At 35.0% G+C, this 16,181-nt stretch overlaps 2 protein-coding genes across 3 annotated transcripts; both read left to right on the top strand.

Annotated features, from left to right (window-relative positions):
• The first annotated feature begins 1,476 nt into the window (after positions 1-1,476).
• On the top strand, positions 1,477-2,678 carry LOC145726272 (scoloptoxin SSD976-like). Of its 2 annotated transcripts, XM_081975297.1 has the most exons (4): positions 1,477-1,598; positions 1,661-1,883; positions 1,935-2,186; positions 2,237-2,678. In XM_081975297.1, coding segments are annotated over exons 1-4 (864 nt in total). In that variant the 5' UTR covers positions 1,477-1,597; the 3' UTR covers positions 2,625-2,678. The 2 variants fall into 2 exon arrangements, with proteins under 2 accessions (XP_081831423.1, XP_081831422.1); XM_081975296.1 differs by lacking the exon at positions 1,477-1,598 and having other exon boundaries at positions 1,605-1,883.
• A 22-nt stretch (positions 2,679-2,700) lies between these two features.
• Positions 2,701-8,200, top strand: LOC145726274 (scoloptoxin SSD976-like). The gene is made up of 3 exons (XM_081975298.1): positions 2,701-2,992; positions 3,691-3,939; positions 7,657-8,200. Exons 1-3 carry the CDS (start codon positions 2,769-2,771, stop codon positions 8,024-8,026), a joined length of 843 nt encoding a protein of 280 aa, XP_081831424.1. The 5' UTR covers positions 2,701-2,768; the 3' UTR covers positions 8,027-8,200.
• The last annotated feature ends 7,981 nt before the right edge of the window (positions 8,201-16,181 follow it).

The following is a 16,181-nucleotide window of genomic DNA, read 5'->3' as shown; positions in this document are numbered from 1 at the left end:
CTAGCAATTTGGAACAATCTTGGAAGACTTTTGGTAGGATTTAGAGGTTTCTAACATTTGCAAGATACATTTTTGAAAATTTCAAGCAATTATACAAAATTTAGAGAAGGTTTACGACACTTTTAAAGATCTCTAGCAATTTGGAACAATCTTGGAAGACTTTTGGTAGGATTTAGAGGTTTCTAACATTTGCAAGATACATTTTTGAAAATTTCAAGCAATTATACAAAATTTAGAGAAGGTTTACGACACTTTTAAAGATCTCTAGCAATTTGGAACAATCTCGGAAGACTTTTGGTAGGATTTAGAGGTTTCTAACATTTGCAAGATACATTTTTGAAAATTTCAAGCAATTATACAAAATTTAGAGAAGGTTTACGACACTTTTAAAGATCTCTAGCAATTTGGAACAATCTCGGAAGACTTTTGGTAGGACTTAGAGGTTTCTAACATTTGCAAGATACATTTTTGAAAATTTCAAGCAATTATACAAAATTTAGAGAAGGTTTACGACACTTTTAAAGATCTCTAGCAATTTGGAACAATCTCGGAAGACTTTTGGTAGGACTTAGAGGATTCTAGCATTTGCAAGATACATTTTTGAAAATTTCAAGCAATTATACAAAATTTAGAGAAGGTTTACGATACTTTTAAAGATCTCTAGCAATTTGGAACAATCTTGGAAGACTTTTGGTAGGATTTAGAGGTTTCTAACATTTGCAAGATACATTTTTGAAAATTTCAAGCAATTATACAAAATTTAGAGAAGGTTTACGATACTTTTAAAGATCTCTAGCAATTTGGAACAATCTTGGAAGACTTTTGGTAGGATTTAGAGGTTTCTAACATTTGCAAGATACATTTTTGAAAATTTCAAGCAATTATACAAAATTTAGAGAAGGTTTACGATACTTTTAAAGATCTCTAGCAATTTGGAACAATCTTGGAAGACTTTTGGTAGGATTTAGAGGTTTCTAACATTTGCAAGATACATTTTTGAAAATTTCAAGCAATTATACAAAATTTAGAGAAGGTTTACGACACTTTTAAAGATCTCTAGCAATTTGGAACAATCTTGGAAGACTTTTAGTAGGACTTAGAGGATTCTAGCATTTGCACGATGAACTTAGAGGCTTCTAGCAATTTTCCGAAGGTTGTATTAGTTTTTAGAGGTTTTTTTCATTTGCAACAAAAAAAACTTAATTTTTTCGTGAGACACCCGGTACACTGCCTATAAGCTTCCAGAAACAAGCAGAGGGAAAGAAATACTATTTACTTAAAGTGATTAGGTATTGTTGAGAATATTTTGTAATACTGTCTAATACTGATCGTGTAAGGATATTTTGATGGTCTGCTGCTTTTTTTGACTATCAAAATATACAGGGCGACCAAAAGTCTGGATATTGCACATAACTCGAAAACTACTAATTTTATTTTTCTCAAAGTTTTCATATTGTTATAGTACATTTTGAGATATTTGTAATATTCCAGACTTTTTGGACACCCTGTAGTGATGGAAACGCGTCTGTGATTGGACAGACACATTTTCTTCCAGTTTTAAAACAAAATGGAAGTAAATAACACCTAAGTGGCAACCAGTCAGTTAAAACTGTCAAAAATAGTCTGACATTTTCCAAAATGCATTTCTTCGTAATTTTAGTGTTAACTCTAACCAGTATTGGTGCTAATCCAGACCGAAACTCGTCCATAATCCACAGTTTCATTTCGAGAGGCTTCGAATCGGTCGATTGGTGCAAATTGAGTTGTAAAGGTGAGGAAAATATAGCATGCACCCATAAAGGGCAATGTCTCACCCCAGTTGGAACTTGTAAGTTTTTAACGGTGAACAAACAAGAAATTTTGGATGAGCACAACAAATTCAGGTTAATAGGACGGAAAACCATGTTCTTGTTCATTATAAGGTGCATTTGTAGGAATCTATTTGCGATGGGGGAAGACCCTAGAACTGGTGGTTTAAAAGTTGCCAACATGATGTGGTTGGACTGGGATGACGGTTTAGCGTTCACAGCTCACTGCAACTTAAAGGAGTGTCCGAAAAAAATGGAACACGATAAATGTAGAATTACTGAAAAATTTAAATTTGCTGGTCAAAATTTGGCTTGGCAGAGTTCAACAGATCAAAGTCTAAACTGTATCACTAGTAGCCCCAAAATGGTGTTTAGATGGTAAAACCTCTACATTCAATTCGAGTTGCATTTCACAATTAATTTTAAAGGTACGAGGAAGTTCAGTACTTAACCCCAGAACAATTAAAAGGGTTGGGTGTCAAATTCGAAAGTAACAAAAATCCTGATCATGCAGTAGGTCACTTTACCCAATTGGCGTGGGCCACCCTTACCCACGTGGGTTGCGCTTTATACGCAATGTTCGACGAGGGTACCATGAATTGCATGCTGGCCTGTAATTATGGACCTGGAGGAAACATGATTGGTGATTCAATGTTTCAGGAAGGTTCACCTGCCAGTGCATGTCCAAAAGGAGTTAAACCCAATGGCAAATATCCTGGACTGTGCGGAGGAGATCCCGCAGGTGCAGGTGCAATCTCCGTGAAAATTGTTACAGCTTTGTTTATTTTTCCCGTTATCGTTATTTTTCAAATTTAATTCCCCAACTATTCTTGAAATTCAATTGTTGAAATAAATACGGTGGTTTGATAATACGGTGGTCTTATCTTACCTACACATTTGATAAGCAAGTGTTATATAGAATTGCATTTGCGAATCATAGTCACGTTTCAGCGTTCAAACATGAAATCTCTTTTTGCTATTTTGACCCTTATTGGTGGTGTGCTTTCTCGGGACGTATATCAAAATTTTGATTGGTGCAAACTGTCCTGTCCCACTTACGATCCCTTTGTGTTTGTGCCACATGTGGCCTGTTCTTTAAAAGGTGATTGTCTGAACATTGAGGAGCCCTGCAAGTTCGAAACGTTGGATCGACAAAGAATAGTGGACGATCATAATCGTTTAAGGTAACTGTAGGTTAATTTTAGATAGGTGGGACTGATTATACTACTAATCCTGGTTAAATACGATAATGATGATTATGATTTTTTTGCCGCTCAGAAGCATAAAATTGTCGCCAGAAGCTTTCAAACTGTTTTCTGATAATTGAAAGTGTTACTAGATTTTCTCAAACTGTTTTTACTGCTTAGGAACACCACAAGTGACTTTTCAAACTATCTTCTAAGCCTCAAAAGTGTCTCAGTGTTTTCAAACGGTTTTTGTCGGTCAAAAACATCAAAATGTCACCAGAAGTCTTCTGAACATCGAACATGTTACTAAAAGACAGTTTTTAGTAGTCCAGAAACACCAAAATCTCAAAAGTGGTTTTCAAAGTTGATTTTCAGCTAAAAAACCGAAAATGTTACCAGTCTCAAATTTGTGAGTCAGAAAAACGAAAATATCACCAGAGGCTCCAAAACTGACTTCTGAGCATTAGAAGTGTTACCAGAAGTTTTCAAACGGTTTCGGTCGTTCTGAAAATGTTTTTAATAGCTCAGAAACACCATAAAACTCTTTGGAGCCACGAAGGTGTCGCCAGAGGTTCTCAGACAGTTTTTGCCAGAGTTTTCAAACAGTTTTTGACGCTTAAAAGCATCAAAATGTCGTCAGAAATTTTAAAACTGTTTTCTAAGCTCTCAATACTTTTAGTTGTATTTTTGTGCAGAAATCAATTCGCGCTTGGAAATGACTCAAATTCTGACGGTTTGCAAGTGGCTAATATGTTGATGGTAGAATGGGACGAAGGATTGGAATTTACGGCCCATTGTAATTTGAAGAACTGTCCTGCTGAAATGGAACACGACAAATGTCACATTACCGAACAGTTTTCCACGTCCGGACAGAATTTGGCTTGGTCCTGGTCTTCGGCCACTCTGGATTGTGTAGAAGACGCCAGCAAAAGAGTTCAAGCATGGTGAGTATTGTAGAAAATTGAATGATTTATGTAGGTTTTAAGTAATAATGGGCGAAAATTTAAAAGTGTGACAGGATAATTTATCAAAATATACCATTTTCAGACATTATTATTTAAACAATTTGCAATTTACATTTATAAACTAACAATTGTCTTGTCTCGAAAACTGTGTAAAACTGTAATTCTTGCAAATTCTAGGCAAATTTTGACTGTTTTGCCATTAGTGACAGATATCACGTGGTTTTTGGAAGATAATTCAGCTAGGGCAGTCACGTGATCACTATCAAAATAACTGTCATAAATCTCAAAAATACTGTAGAAAACTTTTCTAAACCCTAATTTTTGCAAGTTTTAAGCACAGTTTGACAGCCAGAAACAAAATTGCTTGTCAAATCTACTGGAAATGAGAAAATGTGTGTTTTAAGCACATTTTTGGAATCCTCATTATATTTTCTATCCAATAACCTAAAAAACACTACAAAATTTAGTACAGTCAGTGAAGAATGCGGGGTCAAAGTTTGAACTGCCAGAAGTTTGAAAAGACAGTCAGGGACAAAATCGCCTGTAAAACCCACTTAGAGTGAGAAAATGACTGTTTTAAGCACATTTTTGGAATCTTCATTAAATTTTCTATCCAATAACCTGTAAAAATACGACAAAAATTGATAGTCAGGTAGACAAGCGGTGTCAAAATTTGAACTGCCAGAAACACAGTTTGAACGGACAGTCGGGAACAAAATCGCCTGTAAAACCCACTTAGAGTGAGAAAATGACTGTTTTAAGCACATTTTTAGAATCCTCATTAAATGTTCTATCCAATAACCTGGAAAAACACTACAAAAATTGATACAGTCAGAGAGAAAAGCGGTATCAAAGTTTGAACTGCCAGAAACACAGTTTGAAAGGACAGTCAGGGACAAAATCGCTTGTAAAACCCAATTGGAGTGAGAAAATGACTGTTTTAAGGACATTTTTGAAATCTTCATTAAATTTTCTATCCAATAACCTGTAAAAATACGACAAAAATTGATACAGTCAGGTAGACAAGCGGTGTCAAAATTTGAACTGTCAGAAACACAGTTTGAACGGACAGTCGGGAACAAAATCGCCTGTAAAACCCACTTAGAGTGAGAAAATGACTGTTTTAAGTACATTTTTAGAATCCTCATTAAATGTTCTATCCAATAACTTGGAAAAACACTACAAAAATTGATACAGTCAGAGAGAAAAGCGGTATCAAAGTTTGAACTGTCAGAAACACAGTTTGAAAGGACAGGGATAAAATCGCCTGTAAGACCCACTAGGAGTGAGAAAATGACTGTTTTAAGCACATTTTTGGAATCTTCATTAAATTTTCTATCCAATAACCTGTAAAAATACGACAAAAATTGATACAGTCAGGGAGACAAGCGGTGTCAAAATTTGAACTGCCAGAAACACAGTTTGAACGGACAGTCGGGAACAAAATCGCCTGTAAAACCCACTTAGAGTGAGAAAATGACTGTTTTAAGTACATTTTTAGAATCCTCATTAAATGTTCTATCCAATAACCTGGAAAAACACTACAAAAATTGATACAGTCAGAGAGAAAAGTGGTATCAAATTTTTAACTGCCAGAAACACAGTTTGAAGGGACAGTCAGGGACAAAATCGCCTGTAAAACCCACTTGGAGTGAGAAAATGACTGTTTTAAGCACATTTTTGGAATCCTCATTAAATTTTCTATCCAATAACCTGGAAAAACACTACAAAAATTGATACAGTCAGAGAGAAAAGCGGTATCAAAGTTTGAACTGCCAGAAACACAGTTTGAAAGGACAGTCAGGGACAAAATCGCCTGTAAAACCCACTTGGAGTGAGAAAATGACTGTTTTAAGCACATTTTTGGAATCCTCATTAAATTTTCTATCCAATAACCTGGAAAAACACTACAAAAATTGATACAGTCAGAGAGAAAAGCGGTATCAAAGTTTGAACTGCCAGAAACACAGTTTGAAAGGACAGTCAGGGACAAAATCGCCTGTAAAACCCACTTGGAGTGAGAAAATGACTGTTTTAAGCACATTTTTGGAATCCTCATTAAATTTTCTATCCAATAACCTGGAAAAACACTACAAAAATTGATACAGTCAGAGAGAAAAGCGGTATCAAAGTTTGAACTGCCAGAAACACAGTTTGAAAGGACAGTCAGGGACAAAATCGCCTGTGAAACCCACTTGGAGTGAGAAAATGACTGTTTTAAGTACATTTTTGGAATCCTCATTAAATTTTCTATCCAATAACCTGGAAAAACACTACAAAAATTGATACAGTCAGAGAGAAAAGTGGTATCAAATTTTGAACTGCCAGAAACACAGTTTGAAGGGACAGTCAGGGACAAAATCGCCTGTGAAACCCACTTGGAGTGAGAAAATGACTGTTTTAAGTACATTTTTGGAATCCTCATTAAATTTTCTATCCAATAACCTGGAAAAACACTACAAAAATTGATACAGTCAGAGAGAAAAGCGGTATCAAAGTTTGAACTGCCAGAAACACAGTTTGAAAGGACAGTCAGGGACAAAATCGCCTGTAAAACCCACTTGGAGTGAGAAAATGACTGTTTTAAGCACATTTTTGGAATCCTCATTAAATTTTCTATCCAATAACCTGGAAAAACACTACAAAAATTGATACAGTCAGAGAGAAAAGCGGTATCAAAGTTTGAACTGCCAGAAACACAGTTTGAAAGGACAGTCAGGGACAAAATCGCCTGTAAAACCCACTTGGAGTGAGAAAATGACTGTTTTAAGCACATTTTTGGAATCCTCATTAAATTTTCTATCCAATAACCTGGAAAAACACTACAAAAATTGATACAGTCAGAGAGAAAAGCGGTATCAAAGTTTGAACTGCCAGAAACACAGTTTGAAAGGACAGTCAGGGACAAAATCGCCTGTGAAACCCACTTGGAGTGAGAAAATGACTGTTTTAAGTACATTTTTGGAATCCTCATTAAATTTTCTATCCAATAACCTGGAAAAACACTACAAAAATTGATACAGTCAGAGAGAAAAGTGGTATCAAATTTTGAACTGCCAGAAACACAGTTTGAAGGGACAGTCAGGGACAAAATCGCCTGTGAAACCCACTTGGAGTGAGAAAATGACTGTTTTAAGTACATTTTTGGAATCCTCATTAAATTTTCTATCCAATAACCTGGAAAAACACTACAAAAATTGATACAGTCAGAGAGAAAAGCGGTATCAAAGTTTGAACTGCCAGAAACACAGTTTGAAAGGACAGTCAGGGACAAAATCGCCTGTGAAACCCACTTGGAGTGAGAAAATGACTGTTTTAAGTACATTTTTGGAATCCTCATTAAATTTTCTATCCAATAACCTGGAAAAACACTACAAAAATTGATACAGTCAGAGAGAAAAGTGGTATCAAATTTTGAACTGCCAGAAACACAGTTTGAAGGGACAGTCAGGGACAAAATCGCCTGTAAAACCCACTTGGAGTGAGAAAATGACTGTTTTAAGCACATTTTTGGAATCTTCATTAAATTTTCTATCCAATAACCTGGAAAAATACTACAAAAATTGGTACAGTCAGGTAGACAAGCGGTGTCACTGCCAGAAACACAATTTACCAGTCAAATTTTCCTGATAAAGTAAAACATCTCCTTTACCGGTAATTTACTTATCACTTAAGTAACAATGATTTTTGCTATAGGTACAACGAAATAACCGAAACAACCCTTAGCGAGTTAAAACACTTGGGACTCAGCTTTAACATGGCTAATCCACGAATAGGGCACTTTACCCAATTGGCTTGGGCTAATGTGACTCATATAGGGTGCGCCCTTTACTCCAGAAATGTTGATGGGACATCCTGTATGTTGGCTTGCAACTATGGGCCAGCAGGGAATTGGTTTGGTCAACCGATGTTTAGGGAGGGGCAGCCAGCCAGTGCTTGCCCTAATGGGTTAGGGCCCAGCTCTAAGTATCCTGGGCTATGTGGAGGGGGAAATTTAGTGACAGTAGGCTATTTAGAGCTATTGAGTTTGTTGATGGTAGTTTTAGTGCAGTATTTATATTGCTGATTGTTCTCGAAAGATGTTTTTTAAGTTAGTAAGGCTCAAAGAATGTCCGTAAGAGCGAAATTAGCAACAAACTGAACGTTTTAGTGAGAATTGCTATTAAAACTAAAATTACTTTTAGGCAACTTTATTTGAATAATTATTTTTGTCTAGTTAATAAATATTAAAATTTGAAAACATGTACCATGATTGTAAATGAGTTTCTAATTAAACTTGTTTGCTGTGATAAAATTAACAATTGCAAAATTCAATATTTGTGAGGCTAACCTAACCTAACTCTAAAAATATGTCGATCAAAATATCAATTACATTCAGAGAAAAAAGTGTAAAAAAAAAACAGATTTTTAGGAGTGCAAATATAAACAAACACTGAACAGAGAAGACAAGGAAGTAACACAAGATTAAATTTAATAAGCGAAGTAAAATAAGTACTAGCTTTAAATTAATAAAAAATTGAAAAATATATCAAATTACTGCCTGACAACAACCAAAGCAGCAAAACATAGAAGAAAAAAGAAAAAGGGGTTAAACCAAAAACAACAAAAAATTATGAGTAAGTAGAAGAAATTAATGTAAGTATAAGTCATAAAAAAATCAAGCTTAAAACACTTTCATAATTAAAAGAAAAACGCAAGAAGAAAACTAAAACACCTGATTACATTTTAGGCTTCGTAAATTTGTAAAAGTTATTTATTAACAGCAAGTGAGTTAACACTTTTTCAACGTGATTCCAGTGGCGGGAAATGTGGTTTTTCTGTCAAAACACTCACAACTTAAAATTTGTAAAATTTTCGGAAATCAACAGGTAACACTTTGTAATTGATAGTATGTACATTTGAATGTTTTAGTATTACTCTATTTTAAATGATGCAAAAAAGCATGTTAATAGATGTTTATAAAAAGACTACAGCTTTACTGCTGGGGCCATATGGTTTTTTGTAATTAAAAGTTATTAAAATAGGTCCTTTTCAATAGTTTTGTGGGCAGTTTGGATCTTAACATGTTGTAACATGTTTTTAACGGCGAGACTCAACTGGGGAACTATGTTTTATCCTAATAGCCGTGTGGTACATAACTAGAGTCACGCTTGGAGAGATCACAGACCAACACGTTTCAACATGTTTTTCGTTGCCGTTGGTCTATCACATACGTCTTTCAGCATCAAATTTTCCAGAGATTTTCCAGAGAGCCGATTCAGGGTCAGATGAATACCATCCTAGCGATAATGAATCGTCATCAATTGATTCGCATAGCTCAACAGGTTCTTCCTCCGTCCTGCTCCAACTTTAGGTTCCTTTTGTATATTGTTACTTACGGTGTGCAATAAAATGTAATATACTATTATAGATGACATTTTTTGATATTTTATCATTCATAGTCATGTGTACCCATCTATGTGTCTCAATTCACAGGCCAACGAAAGTTTCTGTTCCTGCTGGCCACCGTCTTCTACTTCCATCTAAATAACAGAGGATTGTGTTGCATTTGGCGTCTCACAACGTTAATGTTGGAAGGAAAAGACGGGGCGAACATTCAAGTGATTAAACCCGAAGAATGGTTAAAACACTACAAAGACCTACTTCAGGAATCTAGACAAGAATATTTAACTGAGTCTCCAAGACACTTCAATGTGCAAGGAGAGGAAGTTGAGGTATCTGAGGAAACAGTGAGAAAAGCTGTTATGAACCTTAAATCAGGTAAATCTAGCGGTCCAGAAGGAATATATTCCGAATTGTTAAAATATGGAACTCGAAAGCTCTTTAGAAATTTGACAGTTATTATTAATAAATGCTTGAACGGACATTCCGTCCCTAAGGAATGGAAAATGACTCTCATCTCCTCCATTCACAAAAAAGGAAATAAACTGGACTGCAATAACTATCGGGGCATCTCGGTTACAAGCACATTGAGCAGACTGTATGGTAGAATTTTACGTGATCTCATTGAAGAGGATTATAAAGGAAAAGAAGAGGAAGAACAATGCGGTTTCAGAGCAGGAAGATCATGTACAGACAACGTGTTTACTCTAAAACAAGTTATAGAGAAGAGAAGTGCTAGAAACTTGGAAACGCACCTAGCATTTGTTGACCTACAAAAAGCCTACGATACAGTCCCAGTATCAAAACTATGGAGGGTCTTAGAGCAATCCAACATTAATCACACCTACGTAACAGCCCTTAAAGAACTATATAGGGAATCAAAATCAAGAATTAGGGTAGGCAAATGTGTCACTGAAGAGCTTATGGGGAATAAAGGATTGCGTCAAGGATGCTGTGTCTCTCCCACTATTTTTAAAATATACATAGCGATGGCACTAAAAAACTGGAAAAGAAAGGTCCAGGGAATGGGAATAGAAATTGATGATAGTTGCTTGTTTACCCTACAGTTCGCAGACGACCAAGTCATAGAAGCCAATGATAAAGAGGATGTGCAGTACATGATGCGAAAGCTAATAGAGGAATACAAAGAATGGGGCTTAACAGTCAACATAGCCAAGACAAAGTATCTATGTGTGGGAACTCAGGACGGAAATTTGAAACTGGACAATGGCCAAGAAATCCTTCAGTGTCAGGAATATGAATATCTGGGCATTACATTCGACAACACAGGAACAGATGTAAAAGAAATCGGAAAGCGAATAGTCAAAGCCAAAAAAGTAATCGGAGCTCTGAATGGAATCCTATGGAGCAAAGAAATAACCAAGAAGCGGAAATTTAATATCTATGAGGCAATGGTAAAAAGCACCCTCCTATATGGATCAGAAACCTGGAGAATTTCAGATAGACACAAGAAAAGAGTTGAGGCAGTTGAAATGGATGCAATTAGGAGATCGATGCGCATTTCACGAAGAGAAAGAATAAGAAACGACATCATAAAACAACGGATGGGAATAGAAGACGCAATAACACAGGATATCGAAAACAAGCAACTTACGTGGTACGGACACGTGGAAAGAATGTCAAATACCCGATGGCCTAAAAGAGTACTTCATTGGCAACCAACAGGCAGAAGAAAACGAGGAAGGCCAAAACAGGAGTGGCAGAAAACCATGCATAAATGCATGAGTGAGAGAAATCTAACACCTGAAGATTGTGAAGACCGAAGAGGCTGGAAATTAGGTGTCGGACAACGTCGAAAGACGTTCTAAACCGGCCTATATATATACAACGTTAATGTTTCTGTCTTTTATTTAGACTCCACATATGCCCCCCTCGGCTCTTTTTACCTTTTTTTTGGTGAAACCATATTGGTACTGATGGCAGTCAACGTGTTAATTTTGAACAGTGCATCTAACCACGAAAGTACTCTAGTCAACTGTCCAAATGTCATGTCATCCCTATATAACATATAAATCAATCTCGTTTACTCTGCCCTAAGGAACACTTATAAATTCGTAGAAAAATGTAGGATTTTGTAACATTAGAGACGCATCGTCGCCTTTTTTGGACGAACAATTCGAGTGGCAGCGCCCCCGCTTAATCCCAATAAAAGAAACCAAAAACCCAATAAGGTCCGAAATTGATTTCGTACGCCGAGATGAATCGGGGTGGAAAAGAAATTGCTCGTATATAAAACAAATCAAAGTGTAAATTCGAGAGAGGAAAAATTGGAACAGATTCTTTTATATTATTGCATTTATATCTCGATGGATTTGGTGACCTGAAAGTCAAACGTCTTTGTTCCAGTTTCATTCACCATTTTGTCCGAGAATTTCAATAAAGAAATGCAAATTTGCATGAAAAAAACCATTCCCGGATTAAAGCGCCGCCAGCTTTATCCTTACCGCATTCTCGGCTTTATGAATATAAATTAGCGGACGTCCCTGAAATATTAAGCAAAAATATTAAATTCGCAGTGTTCGAGCATTAACGCACATTACTCTCCATACCGGGGCTAATTTCCAGGGCCGGAACGCACTCGAAATATCCAATTAACGGGGGGATCGGCGCAAACATAACCTTAAAAGTAAATTCCCCGGGTCATGTTTAATTCAAGCCGCTTTTTCGATCATCCTAGCCTCATCCGAGACTTAATGGAAAAGGTCAGTGATTTAGGACTCGGGCAGAATTAACTTTGTATATCAAATCAAATTTAATATAAAATATGTATAAGAAAAATCATTAAAGTAGTAAGTCTATACAGAGTTAGCCACCCAAATCGTTTATTAGAAGTTTATTGGAATTAAGTATTCATTGACATTTAAAATATTGGAATTATTAAGAGAAATTCCATCTGTCACCGGAACAGGAAGTAGTATATCAACTTTGCTTATTTCAAATGCAACACCCGGAATTTTTGGATACTTCCATTGATTTAAAATACTGCGACGGTTTTCAAGATATTGACGATTGAAAAATGTAATTTTTAGAGTGTCACAACTCCTAAACAGAATGAGATAGAGCAAAACGGTTTGCATGTTCTTATCTTAAATTTTTGAGATCTTTTTTTAATATGAACACGCAAAAGATCTCAAAAAGTTAAGTTAAATCACATTCTGGTTTGGAGCTATGACATTCCAAAATCTAAAAATGTCATTTTTCAAACATAATGCCTGCTTTATACATTTAAGAATTAAATTAAATTTCCACTAAAATTAATATTTAAACTAAGAAATCTTGTTTAGGTTTATACTACAAATTAATAATTAGAAAAATAAATGACTGTTTTGACTTACTGGACGTTCGACGTTGATGTTTCACGTTGACGTTTCTATTGTCATCGTCATTACGCGTGTTTTGTGGATAAAGAAAATTTTTATTAAAATAATTTAAAAAATTTGTTCTTAAACCACTTTTTCGGTAAAAAATTCAATTATGGAAATAGACGATTCAAGTCTAATAGACAATTTACATCATGAGTGATGACTAGAGTCCGGATTTCTAGAAATTTTGCTTTTTGTAAATAATAAAAGCAACCAACCTTTGACATCTAATGTGAACGATTTATACAAAAACGCGTCATTTGACAGATTTTGTTGATGCTTTTTTTGCTTTTTTCTTCGCTTTGTGCTTATTTTAGTTTTTTGTGCTTATTTACTGCTATTTTTGGGGCCTTCTGAACGACAAAAACATGTTGCAAAATGTCTGTATCAATTTACAAATTTAAACTGACCAAAAAATTTCCAAATACCTACACCTGAAGAGGTCTAAAAAAATGTAAAAACATTCCAAAACACTATAAAACCTCTAAAATGCCTTGCAAAGCTTACAAAGCAGCCTAGAAGCTTCTAAAAGCTTTTAGAAGAGTCTAAAAGCTTCCGTATGCTTCTAAAGCAGTTAACAGCTTCCAAACGTTTCTAAAACCGTCTACAAGGTTTCAAATGTCTTAAAGGCAGTCCAGAACCTTCAAGGCTCTTTAAACTGTCCAAACATCTTCCAAATGCTTCTAAAGTAGTCTAAAAAGGTTTTAAAACACTACAGAAACTCCAAAATATGTCTAAAGCCTTTCAAATTAGTCTAGAAGCTTCCAAAAGCTTTTAGAACACTCTAAAGCTTCCAAATAATCATTAACTAGTCTAGAAGTTCTCAAAAAATTTCAAGGTAGTCTAAAAGCTTCCGTATGCTTCTAAAGCAGTTTAAAATCTTCCAAAACTTCAAATTCACATGTTTTAAAAGAAGTCCAGAACCATCAATGCTCCTAAAGTAATCTAAAAAGATTTCAAAACACTACAGAAAGTCCAAAATGCTTCTAAAGCAGTCGGAAGCCTTTCAAAACAGTCTAGAAGCTTCCAAAAGCTTTTAAAACCCGCTAAAGGCTTCCAAATAATTTTCAACTAGTCTAGAAGCTCTCAAAAAATTTCAAGGCAATCTAAAAACTTCTAAAGCAGTTTCAAAGCTTTCAAAAGTTCAAATTCACATGTCTTAAAAGCAGTCCAGAATCTTCAATGCTCCTAAAGTAGTCTAAAAAGATTCCAAAACACGACAGAAACTCCAAAATGCTTCTAAAGCAGTCGGAAGTCTTTCAAAACAGTCTAGAACCTTTCAACATCATTTAGAACAGTCTAAAAGATTTGAAACGCTTTTCAACTAGTCTAGAAGCTCCCAGAAGATATTAAAGCAGTTTAGAAGCTTCCAAAAAATTTTGTGAACCGTGTAAGAGATTCCGAATGCCTCTAAAGCATTCCAGAACCTTCAATATGCTGTTTAAACAGTCTAAACTCCTCCCAAATGCTCTCAATTAGTTCAGAAAACATTTTGGAAAGTTTTCAAAACAGTCTAAAATCTTCCGTATGCTTCTAAAGCAATTTGAAATCTTCAAAAAAGTTGAACTCCAACAAATTTTGCATCTCTGAAAGAGTATTGCGCTTTTTTAAAGCTTTTTTTACAAATTTTTATGCTTTTTTGACGAAAATAATTTTGCTTTTTAAGCGCTTTTTTTCACGATTTTAGTGCTTTTTAATCCGAACTCTAGTGATGACAAGTATGACAGTGATAGTTCCGAAAATCAACGAATTTAAACGAATGAAGCCGAACTTTAATAAAGTTGGTTTAACTTTAATTTAAAATTAATTTTAGTTTAGTGTAAATTGAAAGTATAAATGGGCTCGCTTGTAAGTTCACTTTCAGCTTTGATAAATTAATTTTAGTTTAAATGAAAGTTTAGTTTAATTGTTAATTGAGAGCATATAATAATAACATTATAAAGCAGGCATAACTATCTCGACAACAGTTGCAGATAGATATAGGTAATGATACACGAAAAATATTTGAAATCGGTTAGAAAATCTACAGGTTGTGTTCTATTTAAAATTAGCAAAATATAGCACGCATCAAATTTCTCGTAATTCCAAAATTTTAAATTTCTATATACATTTGATCCAAATAAAGTTTTAATAAACGGTTTGGCTAAACCTGTATTTATCAGCATTTGCAGCACTGGTCGAAGATTGTGGTTGCGCAAAAAGCTAAAAATTATTTTTCTTGACCAATCACAGACTTTAGAGGCATTTGAGCATAGAACGATATTCTGACACTTCGTATTAGTTTTTTACTTTTAGATTAGTATCAAAGTGAGCATTTCTCCAAATCAAAAATGATACCAAACCGAAAAGCCCCTCCGATGATGTATACACACACAATTTTTTTTCTGTATTTGTTAAGTTGTCGCTTTTAGGAATTTACACTTTTTCGCCACTATTTTAACGAGAAAACACAAAACTTCTTTTTTATCTTGTGGCTGGCAAACAAGCAAAATTACCGGTATCTACTTTGATAATGATAATAATTCGTGGAGAGGAAACACATTCGAACTTCCGGAGCGACGAGGGAAGTTCAGGTGCGGTCTAAACTAATGCTATTTAACACAAAGTTGGACCGTTCCGCTTGCTACAGATCGAACACGTTCCCCAAAGAGATTGTACGCTCCTATTGTTTCCATTTTGTCCACTTATTCACCTATAAGCACTATTCTACTAATTGGGAAAGGCAAATAAACCTTCAATTTTCCAGCCATTGTTTGTGGCAGTCGTTTCTGTTTATTATATGAAAAAAGACAATAAATAAAGTGTGTATCGTATCCAATAGTATTATGAAATTGCAACGGCTGTAAAAAAAATCCGCGTTTTGCAAATTTAAAAAAATCGGTATTAAAAAAGCCGTTAGCTACCGTGTTTTGGATAAGTGAAACTCTAAAAGGTTCAATCTAGTCATTTTAAGAGGAAAATCTGCGGTTTTTGGAGTATTAAGATCACCATATCATTTCAAAGTCAATGTTTACGCATTTTTTGGACTGTGTCAAAATTAACATTGATTTGATTGTTTGATCTTGTGCACGTGACGAAAGTGAGGCTAAAAACGAAACTCTTCATTTAAAAGGCTTTTTTGGGAACATTTTGAAGTGAAAAAAGTGTCCTAAATGAAGTTCGTAACCCAATCATTTTACTTTCATCTGTTAATAGAACGGGACAAAGTTACGAAATGTAGACCAAGACTCAAAATGCGTTAAAAATAGTGATGGGTAAATTACCGGTAAAGCAAATATTTTACTTTACCAGGAAAATTTGACCGGTAAATTATTGATAAATTACAAATACTGTGGTTCTGGCAGCTTAAATTTTGACACCGCTTTTCTCCCTGAGTGTACTAAATTTTGTAGTGTTTTTTCAGGATGTTGGATAGTAAATTTAATAAGAATTGCAAAAATATGCTTAAAGCAGTCA

The sequence above is a fragment of the Ips typographus genome, linkage group LG3 (genome assembly GCF_016097725.1).
Source record: "Ips typographus isolate SLU linkage group LG3, UJ_Ityp_2.0, whole genome shotgun sequence".
In the NCBI taxonomy this organism is placed as follows: domain Eukaryota; kingdom Metazoa; phylum Arthropoda; class Insecta; order Coleoptera; family Curculionidae; genus Ips; species Ips typographus.
The sequence above is the reverse complement of the archived record's forward strand: the minus strand, read 5'-3'. Positions and strand labels throughout refer to the sequence as shown.

Excerpts from the sequence above, each read along its gene's own strand:
- LOC145726272 (XM_081975296.1), top strand. The coding sequence starts at position 1,639 with ATGCATTTCTTCGTAATTTTAGTGTTAACTCTAACCAGTATTGGTGCT. Across the intron at positions 1,884-1,934 it reads GATGAGCACAACAAATTCAG|GAATCTATTTGCGATGGGGG; the intron begins GTTAATAGGACG and ends GTGCATTTGTAG. Across the intron at positions 2,187-2,236 it reads CCCAAAATGGTGTTTAGATG|GTACGAGGAAGTTCAGTACT; the intron begins GTAAAACCTCTA and ends TTAATTTTAAAG.
- LOC145726274 (XM_081975298.1), top strand. The coding sequence starts at position 2,769 with ATGAAATCTCTTTTTGCTATTTTGACCCTTATTGGTGGTGTGCTTTCT. Across the intron at positions 2,993-3,690 it reads GACGATCATAATCGTTTAAG|AAATCAATTCGCGCTTGGAA; the intron begins GTAACTGTAGGT and ends ATTTTTGTGCAG. Across the intron at positions 3,940-7,656 it reads AGCAAAAGAGTTCAAGCATG|GTACAACGAAATAACCGAAA; the intron begins GTGAGTATTGTA and ends TTTTTGCTATAG.